This window comes from Entelurus aequoreus, linkage group LG18 (assembly GCF_033978785.1).
Source record: "Entelurus aequoreus isolate RoL-2023_Sb linkage group LG18, RoL_Eaeq_v1.1, whole genome shotgun sequence".
In the NCBI taxonomy this organism is placed as follows: Eukaryota; Metazoa; Chordata; class Actinopteri; order Syngnathiformes; family Syngnathidae; genus Entelurus; species Entelurus aequoreus.
Window position 1 is genome coordinate 33,492,128 of NC_084748.1, and position 27,903 is coordinate 33,520,030.

General features: G+C 38.6%; 1 protein-coding gene across 2 annotated transcripts in view; it reads left to right on the forward strand.

Moving 5' to 3' along the window:
- Positions 1–239: 239 nt before the first annotated feature.
- Positions 240–27,903, forward strand: part of pik3r5 (phosphoinositide-3-kinase, regulatory subunit 5) — a 74,762-nt gene continuing 47,098 nt past the window's right edge. Inside the window, exon 1 of one of the 2 annotated variants that reach the window (XM_062027006.1) lies at positions 240–397. Coding sequence is in view for 1 of the 2 variants with exons in the window: in XM_062027005.1 (XP_061882989.1) it covers positions 1,190–1,203 (14 nt within the window). In the remaining variant the exon portion in view is untranslated. Of the gene's footprint in view, positions 398–951; positions 1,204–27,903 lie in introns of those variants that run through there. The other variant, XM_062027005.1, reaches the window with a different exon arrangement.

A 27,903-nucleotide genomic window follows, 5' to 3' on the forward strand; every position in this document is an offset into this window, starting at 1 on the left:
AATAGCATGAAACCAAACACGTCAAACAGATGACTTCCTGTCAAGAGGCCAACATCCCTTTTAAAATGCACATGCAACCTCTCAAACAAACACACAATGACCAACACACACACACACACACACACACCCACACACACACAAGCTGCAGCAGCCACTTTCCTCATTGTGCTCACATGCACCTCTCTTCTATGCTTCCTGTTTGTGAGCCACAGTTTGAGTAAAGTCAGCCAACAGAAGCACCGGCAGCTTGCAGGGCTGATTGTCACCGCTGTGCTCGTTTGTCTTACGCAAAATGGTTGTTCGTCCGACACACACAAGTGGCACCGAATGGCACTGAGCTGGAGGCACTCTGACTTGGAGGCTTTGGAGGCAATGGATGCTGGGCAGTAGAGTGCAGGTAAGACGAGTTGTTTGATTTTGATGGCTATCAGCTCTCTTGTGTGGGCTGATTGTAAAAAAAAAAAAAACTGGTACATTAATTCGTTAAATACAAGTTTTATTTATTTATCTCTGTTACTTACACATGTGAGTTTGTTGTATCGCTTTAATTGTCAAACGGGATGGAGCAGTTAGAACCACTGTGCCCCATGCTATGAAAATCAAACATAAAACAGCTTGTATTACATATTTCATTCAATATTTATTTTCATATACCGTATTTTTCGGACTATAAGTCGCAGTTTTTTTCATAGTTTGGCCGGGGGTGCGACTTATACTTAGGAACGACTTATGTGTGAAATTATTAACACATTACCGTAAAATATCAAATAATATTATTTAGCTCATTCACGTAAGAGACTAGACCGGGGGTCGGCAACCCGCGGCTCTAGAGCCGCATGCGGCTCTTTAGCGCCGCCCTAGTGGCTCTCTGGAGATTTTTCAAAAATGTATGAAGAATGGAAAAAGATGAGGGGGGAAAAAAAATCAATTTTTTTGTTTTAGTATGGTTTCTGTAGGAGGACAAACATGACACAAACCTCCGTAATTGTTATAAATCACACTGTTTATATTAAATATGCTTCACTGATTCAAGTATTTGGCGAGCGCCGTTTTGTCCTACTTATTTTGGCGGTCCTTGAACTCACCGTATAGTCTGTTTACATGCATAACTTTCTCCGACTTTCTAGGACGTGTTTTATGCCACTTCTTTTTCTGTCTCATTTTGTCCACCACACTTTTAACGTCGTACATGAGTGCACAAAGGTGAGTTTTGTTGATGTTATTGACTTGTGTGAAGTGCTAATCAGACATATTTGGTCACTGCATGACTGCAAGCTAATCGATGCTAACATGCTATTTAGGCTAGCTATATGTACATATTGCATCATTATGCCTAATTTGTAGCTATATTTGAGCTAATTTAGTTTCCTTTAAGTCTTCTTAATTACATTTATATCTCATGACACATGTAATATGGCTTTTAATTTTTTGCGGCTCCAGACAGATTTGTTTTTGTTTTTTTTGGTCCAATATGGCTCTTTCAACATTTTGGGTTGCCGACCCCTGGACTAGACGTATAAGATTTCATGGGATTTAGTGATTAGGAGTGACAGATTGTTTGGTAAACGTATAGCATGTTCTATATGATATAGTTATTTGAATGACTCTTACCATAATATGTTACGTTAACATACCAGACACGTTCTCAGTTGGTTATTTATGCGTCATATAACGTACACTTATTCAGCCTGTTGTTCACTATTCTTTATTTATTTTAAATTGTCTTTCAAATGTCTATTCTTGGTGTTGGGTTTTATCAAATAAATTTCCCCCAAAACTGCGACTTATACTCCAGTGCGACTTACACTACCGTTCAAAAGTTTGGGGTCACATTGAAATGTCCTTATTTTTGAAGGAAAAGCACTGTACTTTTCAATGAAGATAACTTTAAACTAGTCTTAACTTTAAAGAAGTACACTCTATACAGTGCTAATGTGGTAAATGACTATTCTAGCTGCAAATGTCTGGTTTTTGGTGCAATATCTACATAGGTGTATAGAGGCCCATTTCCAGCAACTATCACTCCAGTGTTCTAATGGTACAATGTGTTTGCTCATTGGCTCAGAAGGCTAATTGATGATTAGAAAACCCTTGTGCAACCATGTTTACACATCTGAAAACAGTTTAGCTCGTTACAGAAGCTGAAAAACTGACCTTCCTTTGAGCAGATTGAGTTTCTGGAGCATCACATTTCTGGGGTCAATTAAATGCTCAAAATGGCCAGAAAAAGAGAAGTTTCATCTGAAACTCGACAGTCTATTGTTGTTCTTAGAAATGAAGGCTATTCCACAAAATTGTTTGGGTAACCCAACCTTTTGAACGGTAGTGTATATATGTTTTTTTCCTTCTTTATTATGCATTTTCGGCCGGTGCGACTTATACTCCGGAGCGACTTATACTCCGAAAAATACGGTACATATTATTAAATGGCCCATCTTGTGATGGTGACAATAAAAATTGAATGGAAAGTAATAACTATTAAACATTTTAATGCTTACAATGGGGAACAAACACAGAAACTAAAAATACAAAAACCGCAAAAAAATTAGTAAAACTAAAATACCCTTTTTGTGAGTGGTGATAATATATATTTCATATATCACATTTTTATTTAAAAAAATATTTATAAATGACCAATCTCATTATGTTAATGAAAAGGGAAACAATTCTGAATCATTAACATGGTTACATTGGGGCGGTATAGCTCGGTTGGTAGAGTGGCCGTGCCAGCAACTTGAGGGTTCCTGGTTCGATACCCGCTTCCGCCATCCTAGTCACTGCCGTTGTGTCCTTGGGCAAGACATTTTACCCACCTGCTCCCAGTGCCACCCACACTGGTTTAAATGTAACTTAGATATTGGGTTTCACTATGTAAAAGCGCATTGAGTCACTAGAGAAAAAGCGCGATATAAATATAATTCACTTCACTTCACTTCACGTTAGATCTACTATGGACTGGACTTTCACAATATTATGTCAGACCCACTCGACGTCCATTGCATCCGGTCTCCCCTAGAGGGGAGTCATCCACATATGCGGTCCTCTCCAAGGTTTCTCATATTCGTTCACATCGACGTCCCATCGGGGTTGTGAGTTTTTCCTTGCCCTTATGTGGGCTCTGTACCGCGGATGTCGTTGTGGCTTGTGCAGCCCTTTGAGACACTTGTGATTTAGGGCTATATAAATAAACATTGATTGATTGATTGATTGATAATACCACTTTGCAGAACCTACTCAAAAATAACAAAACAACAACCCAAACATCCCTGGTCTGAGTGTGCCCAAGTGCCAACTCTGCCCAACAAGGCCAACAAGTGGGCACGATGGTCCGACATAAAAAAAATGACACTATATACTTTTTATCCGAAAAGTATTCGCAGCGCTTGACTTTTTTTTCACATTTTATGTTACAGCCTCATTCCAAAATTTAATTTTAAAAAAAGTTCCTCAAAATTCTACACATAATACCGCATTATGACAATGAGAGAAAGTATTTTTAGAGCTTTTTGCAAATGTATTGAAACCAAAAACACAACTATCACATAAGTATTCCCAGCCTTTTCTTAATACTTTGTTGATGCACCTTTGGCAGCAATTACAGCCTCAAGTATTTTTGAAAATTATGCCACAAGCTTTGCACACATATCTTTGGGCAGTTTCACCCGTTCCTCTTTGCAGCACCTCTCAAGCTTCATCAGTTTGAATGGGAAGTGTCGGTGCGCAGCCTTTTTCAGATCTCTCCAGGGATTCAAGTCTTGGCTCTGGCTGGGCCACTCAAGGACATTTACAGAGTTGTCCATTTATTTTTGGTATCTTGGCTGTGTGCTGAGGGTCGTTGTCCTGCTGAAAGATAAACCGTCACCCCAGTCTAAGTTCAAGAGTGCTCTAGAGCAGGTTTTCATCCAGGATGTCGCTGTACATTGCTGCATTCATATTTCCCTCTATCCTGACTAGTCTCCCAGTTCCTGCCGCTGAAAAGCACCCCCACAGCATGATGCTGCCACCACCATGCTTCAATGTAGGGATGGTATTGGTCTGGCATTCACACCAAAGACTTCAATCTTTGTCTCATCAGACCAGGGAATTTAGTTTCTCATGGTCTGAGAGTCTGTCAGGTGCATTTTGGCAAACTCCAGGCAGGCTACCATGTGCTTTTTACTAAGAAATGGCTTCCCTCTGGCCACTATACCATACAGGCCTGATTGGGGGAGTGCTGCGGAGATGGTTGTCCTTCTGGAAGGTTCTCCTCTCTCCTCTAGGGGTGTAACGATTCGTTTTACAATGATCCAATTTGATTAGACGTCTATGGTTGCCAATAGAATGATTTGATCTAAAACGGTTCAGTGATTTGAAATCAATTCGGTCACTTTTTAGCAAAAAAAAAAAAAAAAATCAAGCAGTGTGACTGTGAAATAAATAGTGGATACTGGACACTGCAGGTGAAGTTTCCTATATTCCTGTTATTTCTTGTAAGGGAATTATGTATAAATGAAGTATGATACAAACAAGCAAGTACACAACAATCAATGGCCAATGCATTCACATTTTATTTGAATAAACTGCAACCAACATTTAAAGGCCTACTGAAATGAGATTTTCTTCTTTAAACGGGGATAGCAGGTCCATTCTATGTGTCATACTTGATAATTTCGCGATATTGCCATATTTTTGCTGAAAGGATTTAGTAGAGAACATCGACGATAAAGTTTGCAACTTTTGGTCGCTGATAAAAAAGCCTTGCCTGTACCGGAAGTAGCGTGACGTCACAGGTTGTGGAGCTCCTCACATCTGCACATTGTTTACAATCATGGCCACCAGCAGCGAGAGCGATTCGGACCGAGAAAGCGACGATTACCCCATTAATTTGAGCGAGGATGAAAGATTTGTGGATGAGGAAAGTGAGAGTGAAGGACTAGAGGGCAGTGGAAGCGATTCAGATAGGGAAGATGCTGTGAGAGGCGGGTGGGACCTGATATTCAGCTGGGAATGACTAAAACAGTAAATAAACACAAGACATATATTAGCCACAACACAACCAGGCTTATATTTAATATGCCACAAATGAATCCCACATAACGAACACCTCCCCCCTCCCGTCCATACAACCCACCAATACAACTCAACACACTCAATCCCACAGCCCAAAGTACTGTTCACCTCCGTAAAGTTCATACAGCACATATATTTCCCCAAAGTTACGTACGTGACATGCACATAGCGGCACGCACGTACGGGCAAGCGATCAAATGTTTGGAAGCCAAAGCTGTACTCACGGTAGCGCGTCTGCTATCCAACTCAAAGTCCTCCTGGTTGTGTTGCTGCAGCCGGCCGCTAATACACCGATCCCACCTACAGCTTTCTTCTTTGCTGTCTTCATTGTTCATTAAACAAATTGCAAAAGATTCACCAACACAGATGTCCAGAATACTGTGGAATTTTGCGATGAAAACAGACGATTTAATAGCTGGCCACAATGCTGTCCCAATATGTCCGCACAATCCGTGACGTCACACGCAAACGTCATCATACCGAGACGTTTACAGCAGAATATTTTGCGGGAAATTTAATATTGAGTTGAGTTGAGTTGAGTTGAGTTTGAGTTTATTTCGAACACGCAAGCATACAACATGATACATCACAATTTCCAGTTTCTCTTTTCAACATGTTCGAAAAGGAGTAGGAAGAAGCAGAGCTTATTTAATCCTACCCCTTTTCTTTACATAACAGTTGCAAAACTTTTTGTTCACTTCCTGTTCACAATTTTTTCACAATAAACTCCATAAGTAATCACAATAAAAATAAATAAATAAATAATAGTAAGAATTTAATAATAATAATTGGTGAAGTAAGTCATATTTCATATGATGAGATAAGTAAGATTACTTTAAGAATGAATGAATGGATGGATGAAATAAATTGAGAATGTTTGTCATGGTTCTTCTTCTTTGTACTTTGTAAACACTTTAAGTTTGAAGACTTTCTTGAAGTGTATCATATTAGTACATTGTTTGATTGCTTTGCTTAATCCATTCCATAATTTAATTCCACATACTGATATACTGAAGGTCTTAAGTGTTGTACGTGCAAACAAATGTTTTAAATTACGTTTTTCTCTAAGATTATATTTCTCCTCTTTTTTTGAGAAGAATTGTTGTATATTCTTGGGTAGCAGGTTAGTTTGCTTTGTGCATAATTTTAGCTGTTTGCAAATTCACTATGTCGTGGAATTTCAGTATTTTTGATTCAATAAATAAAGGGTTTGTATGTTCTCTATATCCAACATTATTTATTATTTTAACTGATCTTTTTTGTATCACCGTTAATGAATGAAGTGTACTTTTGTAATTATTTCCCCATATTTCTACACAGTAGCTCAGATATGGTAACACTAGCGAGCAGTAGAGATTATGAAGGGATTTTTGGTCTAGAACATGTTTTGCTTTATTCATTATTGACGTGTTTCTTGCTACTTTATGTTGTATATTTTTTACGTGAGATTTCCAGTTCAATTTATCATCAATCATTATACCTAGAAATTTGGTTTCATTTACTCTTTCAATTTCTATTCCGTCTATTTGTATTTGTGTTTGACTTTCTCTTCTACTGTTACCAAATAGCATTATTTTAGCTTTACTGAGATTCAACGATAGTCTGTTTTTGTCAAACCATCTTTTTAATTTGTTAATTTCTTCTGTTATTATTTGTATTATCTCCTGTGTGTTCTCTCCTGAACAAAACACTGTTGTATCATCCGCAAATAATACTAACTTTAAATCTTTTGTAACTTTACAAATGTCATTTATATAGAGATTGAATAATTTAGGTCCTAGTATTGATCCCTGAGGTACACCACAGGATTTATTTAGCGTTGTAGACATGTGTTCGCCTAGCTTCACGTATTGTTTCCTGTTCGTTAGATAACTTCTTATCCAGTTTAAGACTAACCCTCTGATGCCATATCGTTCTAGTTTTTTGATTAAAATATTGTGATTAATTGTGTCAAATGTTTTAGTTAGATCCATAAAAACCGCTGCCGCACATTTTTTACTATCTATTGCATTGGTAATTTCTTCTGTAATTTCAATTAAAGCCATTGAAGTTGAAACATTAGCTCTGTATCCATATTGGTTCTCTTCGAGTATTCTATTTTTATTTATGAAACTTTCTAATCTGTTATTGAACAGTTTTTTAATGATTTAAGAAAATTGTGGAAGTAGAGAAACAGGTCTATAATTTGTAAATTGATGTTTGTCTCCAGTCTTATAAATTGGTGCAACTTTAGCTATTTTCATTTTGTTTGGAAATGTACCTGTTTGAAATGATAGGTTACTAATATACATTAATGGTCCTGAGATCTCTTCAATAACCTTTTTTATCGTTTCCATATCAATTCCGTTACAATCAGTTGAAGTCTTAGATTTACATTTTTTCGCGATTGTAACTATTTCCTCCTGTGTCACATTACTGAGGAACATGGAGTTGGGATTTCGCTCTATGGTATCATTATAGTCCTCAATTGGAACTGGGTCTGGAATCCTTTCTTCCAATTTTGGTCCAATATTTACAAAATAATTATTGAAGCTTTCAACTACTTCCTTTATGTTGTCATTTTTTTTATTTTCATCCAAGAAGTATTGAGGGTAGTCCCTTTTAGTTCCATTTTTAATAATGCTATTGAGGATGCCCCATGTTGCTCTCATATTATTTTTGTTCCTGTCCAATAATTCACTGTAATATTCTTTTCTACATGATCGTAGTATGTCTGTTAACTTGTTTTTATACTTTTTGTACTTAATTTCTGCCTCTATACTTCTTTGTGCTATAAATTCTCTATATAGTGTATTCTTCTTCTTACAAGCATTTTTTAGTCCTTTTGTCATCCATGGTTGATTATTCTTTCTCTGCTTGTTACTGAGTTGTATCCATGGACAATGTTTGTCATAAAGTATTATGAACTTGTTTAAGAAATGTTCATATGCTTCATCAACCTCTTTTTCATTATACACATTGTCCCAATCTTGCTTTTGTAGCTCAATTTTGAAGGCAGTCATCCTCTTCTCTGTGCATAGTCTTCGAAATGTCCTTTTGTCTTCCATGTTCTTCTTGTAGTTTCCATCATATATTGTAAAAACTGGCAGATGATCACTAACGTCGGTTATAAGTAGACCACTTGTAGTGTTATTATCAAAATCATTGGTAAAAATATTATCAATAAGCGTGGCACAGTGTCCTGTGATTCTGCTTGGCTTTGTGATTTTTGGATATAGACTGATGCTGTACATTGTATCAATGAAGTCATCAATAGACTTTTGCTTGTTGGGGTTCAATAAGTCAATATTAAAGTCACCACATAAGAACATTATTCTTTGACCATTGTCCATGTAAGTTGCCTTGATCCATTCTTCAAATGTTTCTATACTTGACTTAGGTGATCTATATATACAACTGATGAAAATGTTTTTGCTTTTTTCCTGACATATTTCAATGGTTATACATTCTAAGATATTATCTATAGCAAATGACATGTTTTTTACCACTTTGTAGTTCAGGTTCTTCATCACGTACACAGCTACTCCTCCTCCATTTTTGTTGGTTCTGTTGATGTAGTTTAGCTCTTATCCCTCCAGATCAAAATCTATTCCTTTTTTTATCATCAATCCATGTTTCTGTGACAGCAATCACTTTGAAGGGTTTGTTGATGTGTTCCAAAAAGTTCTTAATGTTGTTGTAATTTGCATAAAAGCTTCTACTATTAAAATGAATAATTGACAATTTGTTATCACATTCAATGTTGCTATTATATGGATCATCTGTATAATAAAAACAATTATTACTGATGTGGGAGAAAACATTTGTATCTGGATCTATATCATTTTCCAAATCCTGGTTTTTGTGATCTTTGTTGCAGAAATTTTTTAGTTGCAATCCTGAATGTAGGTCCTCTTGTTTAGTCGTCCCTTGGAACATAGTAGTGTTGATGCTGAATTTAGGTGCTTGTTTTCTGTCAGAGTCCATTATCATCGTTGTTGTGGTAGCTGTGTAAACTTTAAAAACTGTCCAGGTCCTTGATGTCATGGACAACAATTACTCTTGCTTCTGGACCTCCATTCAGCTTGATGTAGATTTTACAGTTGGCGCTCCAAGTTCCCTGGATTTTTCCCTGCCTTCTCAACTTGCATGCTTTCTTGGCGATTCCAGCATTACGTTTTGTGAGATGCTCATTCATGTACACATTTGTTCCCTTCAGCTTCTTTCCCTGTCTCAGCAATGCCATTTTAGATTTTCTGTTTACGAGTTTCACGAGCACGACTGGAGTGGCGTTGTTGTTTCTACCGTTCAGTGGGATGCATGTTTCGATGGTATTAATGTCAATTTCAATTTATTTTGATTGCAGAAAGTTGACCACTTGCTGTTCTGCTGAGATCATATCCATTTCATCTGGTTCACCTTCATTATTCACAGCTTTCGCATAGGATCTTGGTTTAATTCGGTGCCCTGTCACAATGATATCATTCATTCGTTTATCCTGATCCATTTCATCTATGATGTTCCTCAGCATGTTGTTGTCTTCTTGAAGGATCTTCATTTGTTTGCTCATTTCAGTGGCTTCTTTATTTCTGGAGTTGTTCTCTTTTTTCATTTCTTTAATTTCTTCTTTCATTTCTTTCATATCCTCTTTCCATCCATCCATCAATTCTTCCCATTTTTCTATCATTTCTTCTTTAAATTCCTGGAGTATTTTTTGTAGTATCCCTTCTTGAATCCCATCATGTCCTGTGCCCAGCTTCAAATCAGTCTTTCCAGTCAATCCTTTAACTTTTGGCATCGCGGCAGTCACTGACGTCAGCGCCTCTTATGTCTTAAGGGCAGTTACTTCTTTAGCGACTTGCGGCACTTTTAACTTGTTTTAGCAACAATTTCGTACCTTGCGCCGTTCAGAGATCAATTTGAGGTGTCAGCTTGTCAACTTATATCACTCTGCGACGTCGGGATCACTTTAACCCTTGTGTGGTGTTCGGGTCTGTGGGACCCGTTTTCGATTTTTATTAAAAGAAAAATGATACAATTAATTAATTTTTCAAACTGAGACTCACTGGCTTTGGCTCATTTTCTGTGAAGAGCATATATCAGAATACATATTTAATGAACACAAACCATACACCCCCCCTACACATTTCTATTACATATAAGATGTCCGGGGTCCACTGGACCCGGGGCTAATAGAAGTGTGGAAATTGATCTTCTGTGCACCACACACACACACACACACACACACACACACACACACACACACACACACACACACACACACACACACACACACACACACACACACACACACACACACACACACACACACACACACACACACACACAGCAGGCCTAGACGGGGAGGACAGAGTGTAGGTACACAGAACATCAGAGGGTCAAAAGTGCAACAAAATGAGCGTGGACAGTGTTGACAAACAATGTTGCAACCTTGTGTGGGAACCGCAGGTGCAGAAACACAAAAGAAGAATCCCTGTGGGATGCAGAAACTGGCAGATAAATTTCCATGCAACGTTCATATTGTTGTTACTCAGCCAGTGTTTGTAGGTCTTAGACTTACTTTTTATTGTCGTTCAAATTGGAACTTTACAGTACAGATAAGAACGACATTTCGTTGCATTAGCTGGTTGGCAGTGCAGGATAAAAACGCAATAAGGTGCAGATATAAATAAATAGATTACTGTAAAGATAAATATATTGCACTTTTGCATATGCATCTACGTTTATGGATGTATGTTATATTGTCTTTATGTTCCAGCGAGTTAATCCATTTTTGGGGGGAATTGAGGGGATTATTATGATGCGTTCAGGAGTCTTACGGCCTGAGGGAAGAAGCTGTTACAGAACCTGGAGGTTCTGCTACGGAGGCTGCGGAACCTCTTTCTAGAGTCCAGCAGTGAAAACAGTCCTTGGTGGGGGTGGGAGGAGTCTCTGCAGATTTTCTGTGCCCTGGTCAGGCAGCGGCTTTTTGCGATCTCCTGGATAGGAGGAAGAGGAGTCCTGATGATCTTTTCCGCCGTCCTCATCACTCTCTGGAGAGACTTCCAGTCTGAGGCACTGCAGCCTCCAGTCCAGACAGAGATGCTGTTGGTCAGCAGGCTCTCTATAGTGCCTCTGTAGAATGTGCTGAGAATGGGGGGGAGGGAGCTGTGCTCTTTTCATCCGACGCAAAAAGTGCATGCGCTGCTGAGCTCTTTTTACAAGAGTTCTGGTGTGTAGGGACCAGGTCATATTGTCAGTTATCTGCACCCCCAGGAACTTGGTGCTGCTTACCATCTCCACCGCTGTGCCATTGATGAAGAGTGGAGCGTGGCTGGACTGGTGCTTCCTGAAGTCGACAATGATCTCCTTGGTCTTGTCGACGTTCAGGACCAGGTTGTTGGTTCTGCACCAGTCAACCAGATGTTTCACCTCCTCCCTGTAGTCCATGTGGTTGTTGCCACGGATGATGCCCACTACTGTTGTGTACTTCACAATGTAGTTAGTAGTGGATCTGGCGCAGCAGTCATGGGTCATCAACGTGAACAGCAGCGGACTCAGGACGCAGCCCTGGGGGGAGCCGGTGCTCAGGGAGATGGCACTGGAGGTGTTGTTGCCCACTCTCACAGATTGGGGTCTGTCTGTGAGGAAGTCAAGCAGCCAGTTGCATAGGGGGGTTCTGAATCCAAGGGGGGCCAGTTTGCTCACAAAGTGCTGTGGGATGATGGTGTTGAATGCTGAGCTGAAGTCCAGAAACAACATCCGCACGTGTGTGTCCTTTCCTTCCAGATGTGCTAAGCTCAGGTGGAGTGCAGAGGAGATGGCGTCCTCTGTGGAGCGGTTAGGGCGATAAGCAAACTGGTATGGGTCGAATGTGGGGGGGAAGTCTGGAGACAATGTATTCCTTTACCAGCCTCTCAAAGCACTTCATTACAGATGTTTTTTGGGATAAGTCAGTATTTTAACATAAAAGTGTTTGATTGTGATGCATTAAAAGCCACAAAATGCAACGGGTCCATCAGACCCACAAACACTGGCTGAGTAACAACAATATGAACACCACACAAGGGTTAAAACAGCTGTAAACTCGCCGTAGCTTTTGGTTGCTAGGCAACCGCTTTGAACTGCGGGAGGCGCCTTTGGCTTGAGGCTAACGGCTCTTCCACTCGCCTTATTTCAGCGTATCAGTGCCTCTCAACTGACCAAAATCAGATCAAAGATGCCAGGTGACTCTCCTGTGGCTGTGATCGCAAATCAGTGGTCAAATCAGTGGTCAAATCAGTGGTCAAAATCTTCAGACTTAACAAAAACTCCGGTAGCAGAAGCGGAGCTTTTTTTCTTTGCGTCCTTTCTCATTGACAGGAAGTGAAGATGCACTTTACTAATCTAGCCCGGCCGTATTGGCATGTGTTGCAATGTTAAGATTTCATCGTTGGTATATAAACTATCAGACTGCGTGGTCGGTAGTAGTGGGTTTCAGTAGGCCTTTAAGGTTGAATTAACAGGAAGAAATGCTTTCTGCTCACATTTTGGAAATTCAAGCAATGCTCAATAAAAGTACAGTAACCAACATTTTAACAGTATATTTACCTCCTAAATAAAGTTCCCCGACCCGGTCATACAGTGTCTGTTCTTCACCCTGGCGTCGCCAATGAAGGACAATGTCCCAGGTGTGCAGCCCCCTCGTCCCTGTTGATGGTGTTGGCCCCTGCTTCCTAATTTCCATAACCTCCTTCATCGATCTCTTATATTTATTTGTTTCTGATCAAATAACTTTTGCTTGGCTGCTCTTGTTGTTATGTTCCGGAGGTCGGTGCCTCGCCTAACTGGTACTTTGCGTCTCTTGTGGCTTAGAGTTGTGTTGCGGCTTTAAATTATTGTTTTGTCTCGTTTGTATTTGTTATGGCTTTTGCAATTGTGCTGTAGCTGAAAGTTGTTGCGTAGTAATTTATGATATTGTCTAGTGGCATTTGTGTTTGTTGTGACCTTTCTCAGCCACCATAGCTGTCCACCATTTTTGTTTTGATGACGTCACAGATGGGCCAAATAGACTTAACGTTCAACGTCCTTATTTTTAAAAAGTGTTAAACTTCATATAAAGTCTGCCGTTCATACATCCAATGTTTACCTTTTTCTAGTATCGATAAACTGATCGATTCCCTTTTAAACGATCTCGGATCGATACCTATCTTCCGGAAGGCCAAACTTGCCGAGCACAAATCAATATACTTGAAATTTAGGAATATAAATCGGTCTATTGGTGTATCAACCAATCGTTACACCCCTACTCTTCACAGAGGAATGTTGTAGCTCTGACAGAGTGACCATCGGGTTCTTGGTCACCTCCCTGACTCGGGGCCCTTCTCCCTCGATCCATCAGTTTAGACGGCCAGACAGCTCTAGGAAGAGTCTGGTGGTTCCAAACTTCTTTCATTTAGAGATAATGGAGGCCACTAATTGAGACTTTCAAGGCAGCAGATATTTTTCTGTACCCTTCCCCAGATTAGTACCTCGAAACTATCCTGTCTGAGAGGTCGACAGACAATTCCTTTGACTTCTTTCTTGGTATGTGCTCTGCCATGCATGGACAAGTGCGGGACCGCATATATAGCCGGATGTGTGCCTTTACAAACGATTTCCAATCAACTAAATTTACCACAGGTGGACTCCAGTTAAGCTGTATAGGAACATGTCAAGGATGATCAGTTGAAACAGGATGCAGCTGAGCTCACTTTTGAGCTTCTTGGCAAAGGTTGTGAATACTACGTATATGTGATTGCTTAGTTTTTTATTTATAATAAATTTGCAAAAATCTTTAAACAAATCAAAAAATTCACATTGTCATTATGGGATACTGTGTGTAGAAGGCAAAAATGATGTTTTGGAATTAGGCTGTAATATAACAAAATGTGGAAAAAGTGCTGTAAATACTTTGCGGATGAACTGTGGTTAAAGAAATTAAAATATACATGTTATTTTTTTTACTTTTTAATTTACAAAAATTTAAAGTATCATCATTATTATCATTAGTGTGTGTGCCTCACAATACGAAGGTCCTGGGTTCGATCCTGGGCTCGGGATCTTTCTGTGTGGAGTTTGCATGTTCTCCCCATGACTGAGTGGGTTTCTTCCGGGTACTCCGGCTTCCTCCCACCTCCAAAGACATGCACCTGGGGATAGGTTGATTGGCAACACTAAATTGGCCCTAGTGTGTGAATGTGAGTGTGAATGTTGTCTGTCTATGTGTGTTGGCCCTGCTATGAGGTGGCGACTTCTCCAGGGTGTACCCCGCCTTCCACCCAAATGCAGCTGAGATAGGATCCAGCACCCCTCGCGACCCCAAACGGGACAAGCGGTAGAAATGGTTGGATGGATTATCATTATAATTATCATTATTCTCCTTCTTCCCCTCTTTCTTGTCCTCCTCGTCCTCCTCCTAGTCTTTGTTATTCTCCATTTGTTACTTTTATTATTTTATTGTTATTATTAATATTATCAAATGCTTACAATGGAAATAGAATCTTAAAAAAACTAACAAAATAAAACCAAATATAATATAATATAATTTCACAATAAAAAAAAAAAATCTGCTCTTGATGGTGATAATCAGGCTTAGTTTTGATTGACACTGTCAGGGAGATAGGAACGAAAAATGTTTTTTTATTTTGTTTTTATTGTGGGTATATTTTGCAATGCTATATATTTCAACTGCATTATACTGAGAGTTACTTTTGTAATTTTGCCCCACTCGAGAAGCTATGTACCAAAATACCAGAGCCTCTTGTGTACTCTACATATTGTCCGGTGAGGTAGCATGGTCTGCACCTATACTGTCATGCTTCGTTCTAGGATAAAACTAATCGCTCTTTAAATGCTTTACGGGTGCATGTCATCATCTGAATGACAAACTTCTCCCGTCCAGTCACAGGAAAAGAATCAGCATTTGTTCTTAGAAAATTGCTTAATCAGCAGCTGTTAAGATATCACTGCCACCAAGACCAGTGGCAGATGTGACAGCTGCTAATCGCAGTGCGAGTGGTGTTCTAACCTGATGTGATACACTAGACCTGGAATTACAAGAACGGTTATTCCTTCCCCAAACGGTTCCCACAAATTTGGCACCACAGAACTGAGTCTTGGTACGATGAAGATCTAAGATCCCCATTGAACTTAGACTTAGACTTAGACTTAGACTTAGACTTAGACTTCCTTTTTATTGTCATTCAAATTTGAACTTTACAGTACAGATAAGAACAGCATTTCGTTGCATTAGCTCATGGTAGTGCAGGATAAAAGAGCAATAAGGTGCAGATATAAATAAATAGATTACTGTACAGATAAATATATTGCACTTTTGCATATGCATCCAGGTTTATGGATGTATGTTATATTGTCTTTATAGTCCAGCGAGTTAATACAGTCTATACAAAGCATTGCACAGTATAGCATAATATAGTATATTTTTTATCGCTGTTATTCAGTTTCTGACATGACCATGATAAATTAATTTCCACTAAGTAGGAATAATTCATTATAAATTCAATATTTTCATAACTAGAGCAAATACGAATTAGAACATGATGAGAATCTGACATGACATAACACATTTTAGTCACCTGTACTTTTTTTTAACCCAATTTAGCTACTTCAGGCTGTGCCAATCAGTGGCCATGATACTGAACAGTGCATTTTTATTGGTTTGGTCTCCTCTAGTTAGGGACGTGCACACGATTATAGAGGGGCAGGGGCTCAAAGTCAGAAAAGGGCAGGATTTTTTTTTTGGTCCTTTACACAATATGGAAATGAATGTAAAATTAAATTTGCTAATAGGAAGCTAACTACTTAGCTGTGTGTCCTTTGTAGGTAAAAGTGATTGCCATTTCTTTTGTGTCAACCAATTATTGTCATAATGAGTGAATTCACATTATCATAGGCTTGGAAGACATGAAAAGCAACAAAACACTGGTTTATTATTAGGCTATTTATTGTTAAAGATAAGCACTTTAATATTGAACATTGAACAGTGCAACATGAACTTTGAAAAAAAATACAAAAATAAATACCCAAATGGAAAAAACTTCAATGTGAAAATCTGTCCTTCTTCCCTTAACTTGATGAAAACACCATCAAGTTGTAACTTATGGTCTTTCCCACTTAATGCTCAGACTAAACAACTGAAATGCAATACAGGGCAAAAAATATTGACCAGGGGCCAGTAGGGCTGTATCCTTTCTTTTTTTGGCATTTTGCTGCAGGCATAATCAACATGAATCAAGTTTAAATACAGCTGGTAATATTCCTAACAGAACCTACATCTTATATCCCCAGAATGCTGAAATTATTATTATTATTAATAATAATAATAATAATCATTATTATTATTATCATTATTCTTATTATTATTATTGTTATTATTATCATTATTATCATTATTATTATTTGTTATCCCACACAGTAATAGCAAAGTCACAATAAACTTTATATCTAAAACTCTACTGTGAGAAAAATGTGATCCGCCGTAAACACGGTGCATTTTATTTTGAAAATTAACCCGGTGTTTTATTTTGTATTTTGTTCAATACTTCCTGTCCCGCACGATCCACTCTGCTCTGTGCGGACTTGATGTGCCATGCTCAATTGATGCGCCGTGCTCCGACGTCCGGCAAAAACAGAAGCTGACACATTGAATAATAGAATAATACAGCGTTTTTCTGAAATATTACCCATATTAGATGCTGAATAAGTGGACGGCGACTAGACCATAACTCACAGGTTGAAGTTGCTCCACTGCCACGTCTCAGGGGCGCAGTAACTTGGCTCTCTCTCTCTCTCCCTTACTCACTGACTCGCCCTCTCTCTCTCACTGGCGAAAACGGCAGGCTCAAACAACCCGGTATTACAAGAAAACGTGGAGTTTTTGTACCGCTGTTTTTTTTTTTTTACATCTCTGACAGGAATTTATTAATGTTGTTTAAAGGGAAAAAAAAACAAAAAACACACACACAGGCAGAGGGCACTTTTTAAGACGAGGCAAAAAAGGGCAGGGGCTTGAGCACACTTAGGGCCCTATGTGTGCACGTGCCTGCCTCTAGTGGCAAATACTACTGTAGTATTGATATTTTTAGTTTATTCAGTCATTAGTATGCTTGAACATGCTTACATTTGGACCAATAAAATTGTAAATTTGTCTTAAAAAATAAAAACAATTTTTAAAAAAAATCTGCGATGAGAGAAAACCTTAATATTTGAAGCGCAATGTGGCAGGGGGCTATGAGGGGCCGTTAGGGACATTATTCAGAATTACCTCTTACATACACTACTGAAATGCTCTCACATAAACAACTGAAATCTTTTTCTTTTATACACACTACTGAAACACTCTTATAAACACTACTGAAACACTCTTATAAACACTACTGAAATGCTCTTACATACCGTAATTTCCGGACTATAAGCCGCACCTGACTATAAGCCGCACCAGCTAAATTTAGGGGAAAATACAGATTGCTCCATATATAAGCCGCACCCGACTATAAGCCGCAGGGTTTTGATGTGTAATTAGCGTAGTATATAGGGGTTCCTGCTACCACAGAGGGGATTGTCGGGACAGAGATGACTGTTTGGGAACGCAAAGCGTCCCATTTATTAACAATAAATCTTTCAATCATTCAATCAAACTTTCACATCTTTGACATGGCGAACAGCATTCGTGCAGAGTACAAATAATACAACGGTGCAAAGTAATACAAAGTGCTCGCCTGTACGTTATCAAAATAACCAGTATATGAAAAGTCAGTCTTTAATCATTGTGTCATCGTCTTCCTCCTGCGTACTAAAACCACCGAAATCCTCTTCGTCGGTGTCGGAGAAGAACAGCCCGTAAATAAGCCGCACCCTTGTATAAGCCGCAGGGACCAGAACGAGGGGAAAAAGTAGCGGCTTATAGTCCGGAAATTACGGTACACTACTGAAATGCTCTCACATAAACAACTGAAATCTTTTTCTCTCACACACCCTACTGAAACACTCTTATAAACACTACTGAAATGCTCTTACATATACTACTGAAACACTCGTATAAACACTACTGAAATGCTCTTACATATACTACTGAAACACTCGTATAAACACTACTGAAACACTCTTATAAACACTACTGAAATACTCTTATAAACACTACTGAAATGCTCTTACATATACTACTGAAACACTCGTATAAACACTACTGAAACACTCTTATAAACACTACTGAAATACTCTTACATACACTACTGAAACACTCTTATAAACACTACTGAAACACTCTTACATACACTACTGAAACACTCTTACACACACCACTGAAACACTCTTATAAACACTACTGAAATACTCTTACATACACTACTGAAACACTCTTACATACACTACTGAAACACTCTTATAAACACTACTGAAATACTCTTATATACACTACTGAAACACTCTTATAAACACTACTGAAACACTCTTATAAACACTACTGAAACATTCTTACATACACTACTGAAACACTCTTATAAACACTACTGAAATACTCTTACATACACTACTGAAACACTCTTATAAACACTACTGAAACACTCTTACATACACTACTGAAACACTCTTACACACACTACTGAAACACTCTTATAAACACTACTGAAATACTCTTACATACGCTACTGAAACACTCTTATAAACACTACTGAAACACTCTTACATACACTACTGAAACACTCTTACACACACTACTGAAACACTCTTATAAACACTACTGAAATACTCTTACATACACTACTGAAACACTCTTACATACACTACTGAAACACTCTTATAAACACTACTGAAATACTCTTACATACACTACTGAAACACTCTTATAAACACTACTGAAACACTCTTACATACACTACTGAAACACTCTTACACACACCACTGAAACACTCTTATAAACACTACTGAAATACTCTTACATACACTACTGAAACACTCTTACATACACTACTGAAACACTCTTATAAACACTACTGAAATACTCTTATATACACTACTGAAACACTCTTATAAACACTACTGAAACACTCTTATAAACACTACTGAAACATTCTTACATACACTACTGAAACACTCTTATAAACACTACTGAAATACTCTTACATACACTACTGAAACACTCTTATAAACACTACTGAAACACTCTTACATACACTACTGAAACACTCTTACACACACTACTGAAACACTCTTATAAACACTACTGAAATACTCTTACATACGCTACTGAAACACTCTTATAAACACTACTGAAACACTCTTACATACACTACTGAAACACTCTTACACACACTACTGAAACACTCTTATAAACACTACTGAAATAGTCTTACATACACTACTGAAACACTCTTACATACACTACTGAAACACTCTTATAAACACTACTGAAATACTCTTACATACACTACTGAAACACTCTTACATACACTACTGAAACACTCTTATAAACACTACTGAAATACTCTTACATACACTACTGAAACACTCTTACATACACTACTGAAACACTCTTATAAACACTACTGAAATACTCTTACATACACTACTGAAACACTCTTATAAACACTACTGAAACACTCTTATAAACACTACTGAAACATTCTTACATACTCTGCTGAAACACTCTTATAAACACTACTGAAACATTCTTACATACACTACCAGAGGTGTGGACTCGAGTCACATGACTTGGACTCGAGTCAGACTCGAGTCATGAATTTGATGACTTTGGACTCGACTTGACAAAATGTAAAGAGACTTGCAACTCGACTTAGACTTTAACATCAATGACTTGTGACTTCACTTGGACTTGAGCCTTTTGACTTGACATGACTTGCTACTTTCCCCAAAACCCAAAGATTAAAAAGTTATTTGGGAGCGCGCCGCTCCGTATTTTTCATTTTCTTCGTCTGTGTCTATCAGCGTGTTGTTCCTGTCAGCTGGTGTGCTCTCAGTACAACAGCCAATCAAATTAGATCTACGCTGTTTTCATCCCACAGCTCTCATCCAATCAAATTGCAGGACAACCAATGAAGAAGAATTGTCAAACAACGCGGCAGTGAGAAACAATTATGCCAAAGTTAATTTCGTTCGGGTATTAAAACTACGACTTGGTCAACAAAAAACGAATTGCCCTATGCAAATCATGCAGTTCGAATATTATAGACGGAGACGTAACAACTTCCAACTTCGTTCGACATTTGAAGATGTACAAAGAAGGGTAAGTTCTGAATGTAAGATAATGTTTATTGGCTAAGTAACGTGACTTTTATTTGCTGTGTAGTTAAATCAGTGAGGCTGTAAACTCACTGCTAACGTTATAACCATAGACATCTTATAAGTAGACGCAGCATTGAGCACTACTGCCTACAGGCGCAGACGAGACGCGTGGCCGCCATCTTGGAGTGGTGATCCGCTCCACTAGTGCAATTCATTTGGCAGGAGCAATGAACTGTCAGCGCATTTAATTCATCTTACCTCACTGAATACCACTCATTTTCACGCGCTTTTTTGTTATATGTGTAGCTATGATAAAGGACACATGTTTTGGCATGTTTTATTATTCATAGTTTGCTTAACAGTAATATAATAGAGTGGCTGTGCCAGCAATCGGAGTGTTGCTGGTTACTGGGGTTCAATTCCCACCTTCTACCTTCCTAGTCACGTCCGTTGTGTCCTTGGGCAAGACACTTCACCCTTTGCCTCTGATGGCTGCTGGTTAGCGCCTTGCATGGCAGCTCCCACCATCAGTGTGTGAATGGGTAAATGTGGAAATAGTGTCAAAGCGCTTTGAGTACCTTGAAGGTAGAAAAGCGCTATACAAGTACAACCCATTTATTATAATTATTTATTTATATGCTATAAGTGACCAGACGTCCGAGATCAAAACTGGGAATATAAGCCCAGAGAAGGGGGAAAAAAACGGTCAGCTATTTTTAAATTGAAGAAACAATATGATTAGGTTATATATACATGCGTATATCCTACATAAACAATGTATGAATACATTAGATATCTATATATCTTATAGACTGTATTTCTGTTGCTGCAGCAGCAGAGAGTTTATTCTGTCTTGACACTTTGAATTGATATTGTGTATTACATTCTTCCTTTAAATGATCATGTTTACAGTGATTGTTTTATATGTATTTTTTATGTATGTCGCTTTGGATAAAAGCGTCTGCCAAATACTTCAACATAAACATATATAAACACCTGGAAGTCTTTATATCAGCTAAAACCACCAATCTGTTTCACTGGATTCAGAATAAAACCAAACTATGTCTTACCCAACAATGTTAGTTTTTGAATATTGTTACTTGAAGACTTATTCCTGGTTACAATTATACTGTTAAGAAAGTATTGTCTTATATTTTGCCTAAAATGAGAATGCATCATAATCAGTGGCGGCTGGTGAAGTTTGTTTTAGGTGGGGCTGAAAGTTTGTAAACCAAACCCCTGTAGGGGCGTCATCCTCCCCCAGAAGATTTATTTGTGATTTTCACATACAAATATTAAAGATCTTTGCTCCTTCTCAACTCTGTGGTAATATTATTTTCATAAAATACAACCAATAGTACATTAATGTTAAATCTTACTTGTGAAAAGTAATCCCCCGATTCCTATTTTCAACAGTCCGCTCATTTGAGCAGGATAACGCTGAACACCATCTTTGTTTTCTACCTGTCAACTGTCAGTTTAGGCTGCTCGCCGGCTCCTCATCACCACTTCATGATGGCGGCCAAATTGCTCGTGTCACAGCAGCCAATGCTGCATCTACTTATAAGATGTCTATGGTTATAACGTCATTGCAAACACGGCAATATGTTGCGTCCACTGCAGTTCGCTACCTTATTCATACTTTTTGTCAAGTGATTTTTTTTAAGCAGGGCTTAACGTTACGTTAGTCAATGTATCACACACAGTAACGTAACGTTAGACGCGATCAGCAGCACCGCGTATTTTAGCCACCTACAAAAAGACAAACATAGTCAAATAAAGGTCAGTTAAAATGTATACTATATTAAGAATATGTGTACATATTGCATAGGGCCCTGACATCTAAAAAGTACAACTCTGTTCATTGTTTTGTTCATGTTTTTGTTATGTTTTTCATGTGTACGCACACATCAACACACATACAGTATGAGATGAGATCAATGAGATAAGGTAAGAACAGGATAGAAACTGCTGTGGAACTAGTTACAATGCAATATGCCATGGAAATACAATGTTAACACTTTTGTGCAAATAAGTACAGTTGCACTTCTTTTTTCAAATGTGTTTATTCTGTAAAGGAATGAGTTAAATGTTTAAAATGACTGGATAATAGTGCTATTATGAAGTGCAATGTCAGCACAATTTTTTTCCCTGCAATTTCAAATGCACTTGTTTTAATAAATAAATACAGCGTTTTAAAAGCATACACAATCTGTGTAAATATATTAGTCTGTGGTTAAAAGGACTTGAAAGGACTCGAAATTCAAAATGCAGGACTTGGGACTTGACTTGAGACTTTCCAGTCTTGACTTTGGACTTGACTCGGGACTTGCCTGTCTTGACTCGGGACTTGACTCGAGACTTGAGGGCAAAGACTTGAGACTTACTTGTGACTTGCAAAGCAATGACTTGGTCCCACCTCTAGACATTTTCACTTCAATTCTGCACTTTATTCAGTGGACAACATGGGAATAATAAGGTTTGTTAAAATGTTTTCTTCACTTGTGCAGTGTATTCTGCAAATTAACATTTTGTTTAAACATTTTGTAAAAAATAAATAAATAAGGAACCTGTTATACAGACCTGTATGAAGTTGCCCACTTTATTATCGCAAATATCAGAATAACACCGCAATACGTTTGTGCTGTGAACATTTATGTTTCTACGGTTGATGTGCGGGGGAGACCCATGGCGGCAGTCCGACCCTTGTTGCATTGAAAGTGTTATTATATTCTCCGCTGAAGCCCTCAAATTATGAAGTGGAGCTCCCGCCTCGGTTAAGCTACTTGTCGGCAGACATTTTGTCCACAACTTGGCTTTAAAAAAAATAAAAATAAACTTGTCTGAAAAGGGACGGGGATTATACCGGAACCGGAATGCAACATCGCTCACACACACTAGTAAGATGCTCTTACTCATAGTGGTAACATGCTCGTATACACAATGGTAAGATGCGCTCATACACATAACTGAAATCTTTGCACACATACTACTGAAATTGTTGTCCCTGACACACACGTGTAAAAAGCACACACACACACACAGGTGAAACCCGTTTATACATACTAGTGAAAAATAATTCCAGGTGTGTGTGTGTGTGCGTGAGACAAAAACATTTCAGTAGTGTATGTAAGAATGTTTCAGTAGTGTTTATAAGAGTGTTTCAGTAGTCTATGTAAGAATGTTTCAGTGGTGTTTATAAGAGTGTTTCAGTAGTGTTTATAAGAGTGTTTCAGTAGTGTATGTAAGAGTGTTTCAGTAGTGTATGTAAGAGTATTTCAGTAGTGTTTATAAGAGTGTTTCAGTAGTGTATGTAAGAGTGTTTCAGTAGTGTATGTAAGAGTATTTCAGTAGTGTTTATAAGAGTGTTTCAGGAGTGTATGTAAGAGTGTTTCAGTAATGTATGTAAGAGTATTTCAGTAGTGTTTATAAGAGTGTTTCAGTTGTGTTTATAAGAGTGTTTCAGTAGTGTATGTAAGAGTATTTCAGTAGTGTTTATAAGAGTGTTTCAGTAGTGTTTATACGAGTGTTTCAGTAGTATATGTAAGAGCATTTCAGTAGTGTTTATAGGAGTGTTTCAGTAGGGTGTGTGAGGGAAAAAGATTTCAGTTGTTTATGTGAGAGCATTTCAGTAGTGTATGTAAGAGCATTTCAGTAGTGTTTATAAGAGTGTTTCAGTAGTGTGTATAAAAGAAAAAGATTTCAGTTGTTTATGTGAGAGCATTTCAGTAGTGTATGTAAGAGGTAATTCTGAATAATGTCCCTAACGGCCCCTCATAGTGGGCAGCTATATAGTATAGCCCCCTATGGTAGGGGTGCCAAAAAAATAAAAACATTTGAATTAATCGTAATTCTTACTTGTAACAATTCTTAATCGATGTAAAAAAAATAATAATTACTTAAAAAAATGTACCGGTAGTAAAATAAAAAATATAAAAAAATATATATATATTTTAGATTTTTTTTTTTGACTAAATGTTTTTTTTAAAATCGATTAAGAATCGTTACAAGTAAGAATTGCGATTTAAAAAAAAAAAAAATATATATATATATATATATATATATATATATATATATATATATATATATATATAATATAATATATTTTAGTTTTTTTTTTTTAAAGTCAATATATATATTTATTTATGTATTTTTTTCATTTTTTTATTTGTCCTGTCCAGCCACTCAGGCAAATGTGAATTAGTGAATTATATTTATATAGCGCTTTTTCTCTAGTGACTCAAAGCGCTTTACATAGTGAAACCCAATATCTAAGTTACATTTAAACCAGTGTGGGTGGCACTGGGAGCAGGTGGGTAAAGTGTCTTGCCCAAGGACACAACGGCAGGGACTAGGATGGCGGAAGCGGGGATCGAACCTGGAACCCTCAAGTTGCTGGCACGGCCACTCTACCAACCGAGCTATACCGCCCCATAAATCCTATTGTTGATGTAGATTTCCATATCTGCTGTACAGATTTACTGGTAAGTGTTGGATACTTCCCTTGTAGCCTTAGTTGTATTTGACATTATTAAATGTTTGGGTAGAATTGTATTAAACAAAACCAAATGTATTTTAAGTAATATATACATTTAGCAGAGCTGTTTATCTATTTTATGGAGGAATGTAGTTAATCATAGAACCGGCGCCCAATGTTATTGAAAAAGTATTGATTTTGAATCCAGAATCGTTTTGAATCGAGAACCGATGCTATATCGAATCGTTACGCCCAAGAATCGAATTGAATCGAATCATGTGGTGTCCAAAAACTCACAGCCCTATGGTACAGTGATTGGAACATCCCTAGTTTGTATGCAGCGCGACATTAAAGACGAGTACAGATGTTTGTTTTTTTTAAATGTTAACTTTTTTTCGCACTTGATCACAGTTTTGAATGTTAAAAAGCGTGATGCATTAAGTCATGATATGCAACATTGGAAATGAGTACGCAATTTATTGTTTTTAAAAGGTATTTTATAGAAAGTCCTTAATGGTGCAATGCCATGCCATCCATCAGATACTGCAAGTACAAACGTAACATCAAGTGTTTGTTTCAAGCGCCATGGACCAATGGCCAACTGGATGTGACACCAGGCTCAATCAATGAATGGGGGCATACTGTACTCCCACAATCCCATTCACACATGTGAAGTCCTGCTTCCCCCTGCCTGTGGGAGTATATCTGGGAGTGGGCTCACACCACAACAATAGGGAGGCACCTGCATCCTCAGCTCCGCGTGGGAAGTTTCACTTCCTGTCAGGAAGCACTTGGTAATGGGATCGTCAGATGGGAAAAAATGGAGGAGGGAAGTGCGAAGCGGCATGGGAAGGTGGAGGTGCCATCCAGGTGGGTGCTAAATCAGCAGTGGCAGTGGGGAGTGCATATCAGGAGTGAGTCCAGTTCATTTAGTAAGTATCATACACAAATACGAGGATGATTAGGAGTATTCGCCTACCAGCAGCATCATGAAAAGTGGCGACACAATAAAAGGCATGCATGCAAATGTGAAGGGATTCAGGTCCTTAATTTTGCAATGCAGTCTGCTGAAAATGATGGAAAGTGCCACTCTACATAGCAACTGACACTGTGGTCAAAGTTAGAATTGCCAAAAAAACTAATTCTAAGATATTTAACACTACACTGCCACCTGGCGGCTAAAGTGGATAGTGCGCCCCCCGCCCCCTAATTTGACACGTTTCATGTGTCAGGTAAACCGCGACGAATGGGGCCATATGAATCCCCCTCCTAACTAAATTCAAGGAATTGACGGAACGGTCCGTGCAAATGATAAAGAACACTTACAAGTGGACAGCATATAACTGTGTGTATTATTACACAGTAGGGGCCCGATCCTCCCACGTGCTGAACGGGATGTTTACACCAGGGGTGTCAAACGTACGGCCCGTGGGCCGCAACAGGCCCGTGAATAGGTTTTATCCGGCCCGCAGAATGAGAATGCTAAGTATAAAAATGAGCCGAAATGTTTGAATGAAAGAAACCGCTGTTCTAAATGTGTCCACTAGATGTCGCAATAACAATTCTTTGTATCTTTGTAGATGATGCTACATATGTAAAAAAAAAAAAACCACATGATGTTATCAAATCAAATCAAATCAACTTTATTTGTGAAGCACATTTTAAATTTACCACAGGGTTGGCCAAAGTGCTGTACAATGGGCAGGTTAAAAGATAATACGAGTACCGAGCAAACACAACACAACACAAACAGAACACGATAAAAAAATAAAATAAATAAAACATAAAAACAGGTTCACAGCAGGTGTATTGTGGGGCGCCATTGTAGGATGGATATCACTCAGTGTTAAAAGCCATGGAATAAAAGAATGTTTTTAAGAGAGATTTAAAAACAGGAAGAGAGGAGGCTTGTCTAACACTCAGAGGTAGGTCGTTCCAGAGCTTGGGAGCAGCAGCGGTGAAAGCTCTGTCACCTCTAAGCTTCAGCCTTGTGTCAGGGACCGTCAGCAGCAGCTGATCGGCTGATCTTAGGGATCGGGTGGGGCAGTAAGGCTTAAGGAGGTCGGAGAGATATGTTGGCGCGAGGTTGTTTAGACATTTAAAAACAAAAGGAGTTTAAAGTTGATTCTGTAACGCACAGGGAGCCAGTGAAGGGACGCTAATATAGGGGTGATGTGCTCACGTCTGCGGGTCTGTGTTAGCAGACGAGCAGCAGAGTTCTGCACGAGCTGCAGGCGGGCGAGGGAGGCCTGGCTAACGCCTACATACAGGGCATTGCAGTAGTCTAAACGATTCGAGATAAAGGCGTGGATTAATTTCTCGAGATCATGTCCTGATAGAAGCGGTTTCACTTTTGCTATTTGGCGTAATTGATAAAAGCTTTTTTGAACGACGCTGCTGATTTGTTTTTCGAATTTAAAATCTGAGTCGAACTTTACCCCCAGGTTTGTGACACAGTCGCTGAGATACGGGGTCAGAGTGCCAAGGTCAACGTTGGGGGAGGGGGAGCGACTAGGACCGAACAACATAACTTCTGTTTTGTCTTCATTTAGGCTCAGGAAGTTAGCTGAAAGCCAGGCTTTGATGTCGTGCAGACAGTCAATAAGACGTTGAACAGTGTTATTTTGTGCCATGGGAAAATAAATCTGGCAATCATCGGCATAAAAATGAAATGCAATACCGTACTTCCTAAAAATAGTACCAAGGGGGAGAAGGTAAAGCGCAAATAAGATAGGGGCAAGGATTGAGCCCTGGGGGACCCCATGTGGTAGAGGAGCTGTGGAAGACATAAAACTGTCTATTTTTACACAAAAACTCCTGTCGGTTAGGTACGACCGGAACCAGTTGAGGGCGGCGCCCTTAATGCCCACACAGTTCTCAAGACGAGTGATTAAGGTGGCGTGGCGGACGGTGTCGAACGCAGCAGACAGATCTAAAAGCACCAGGACAACATATTTACCAGATTCTGTTGACAGGAGGATATCGTTAAAAACTTTTAGAAGCGCTGACTCTGTGCTGTGGAGGGCTTTAAAACCGGACTGGAACAGCTCAGTGATACCATTATCCTCTAAGAAGGGCAACAAATGACTGTAGACAACCTTCTCTAATATTTTGGAAAT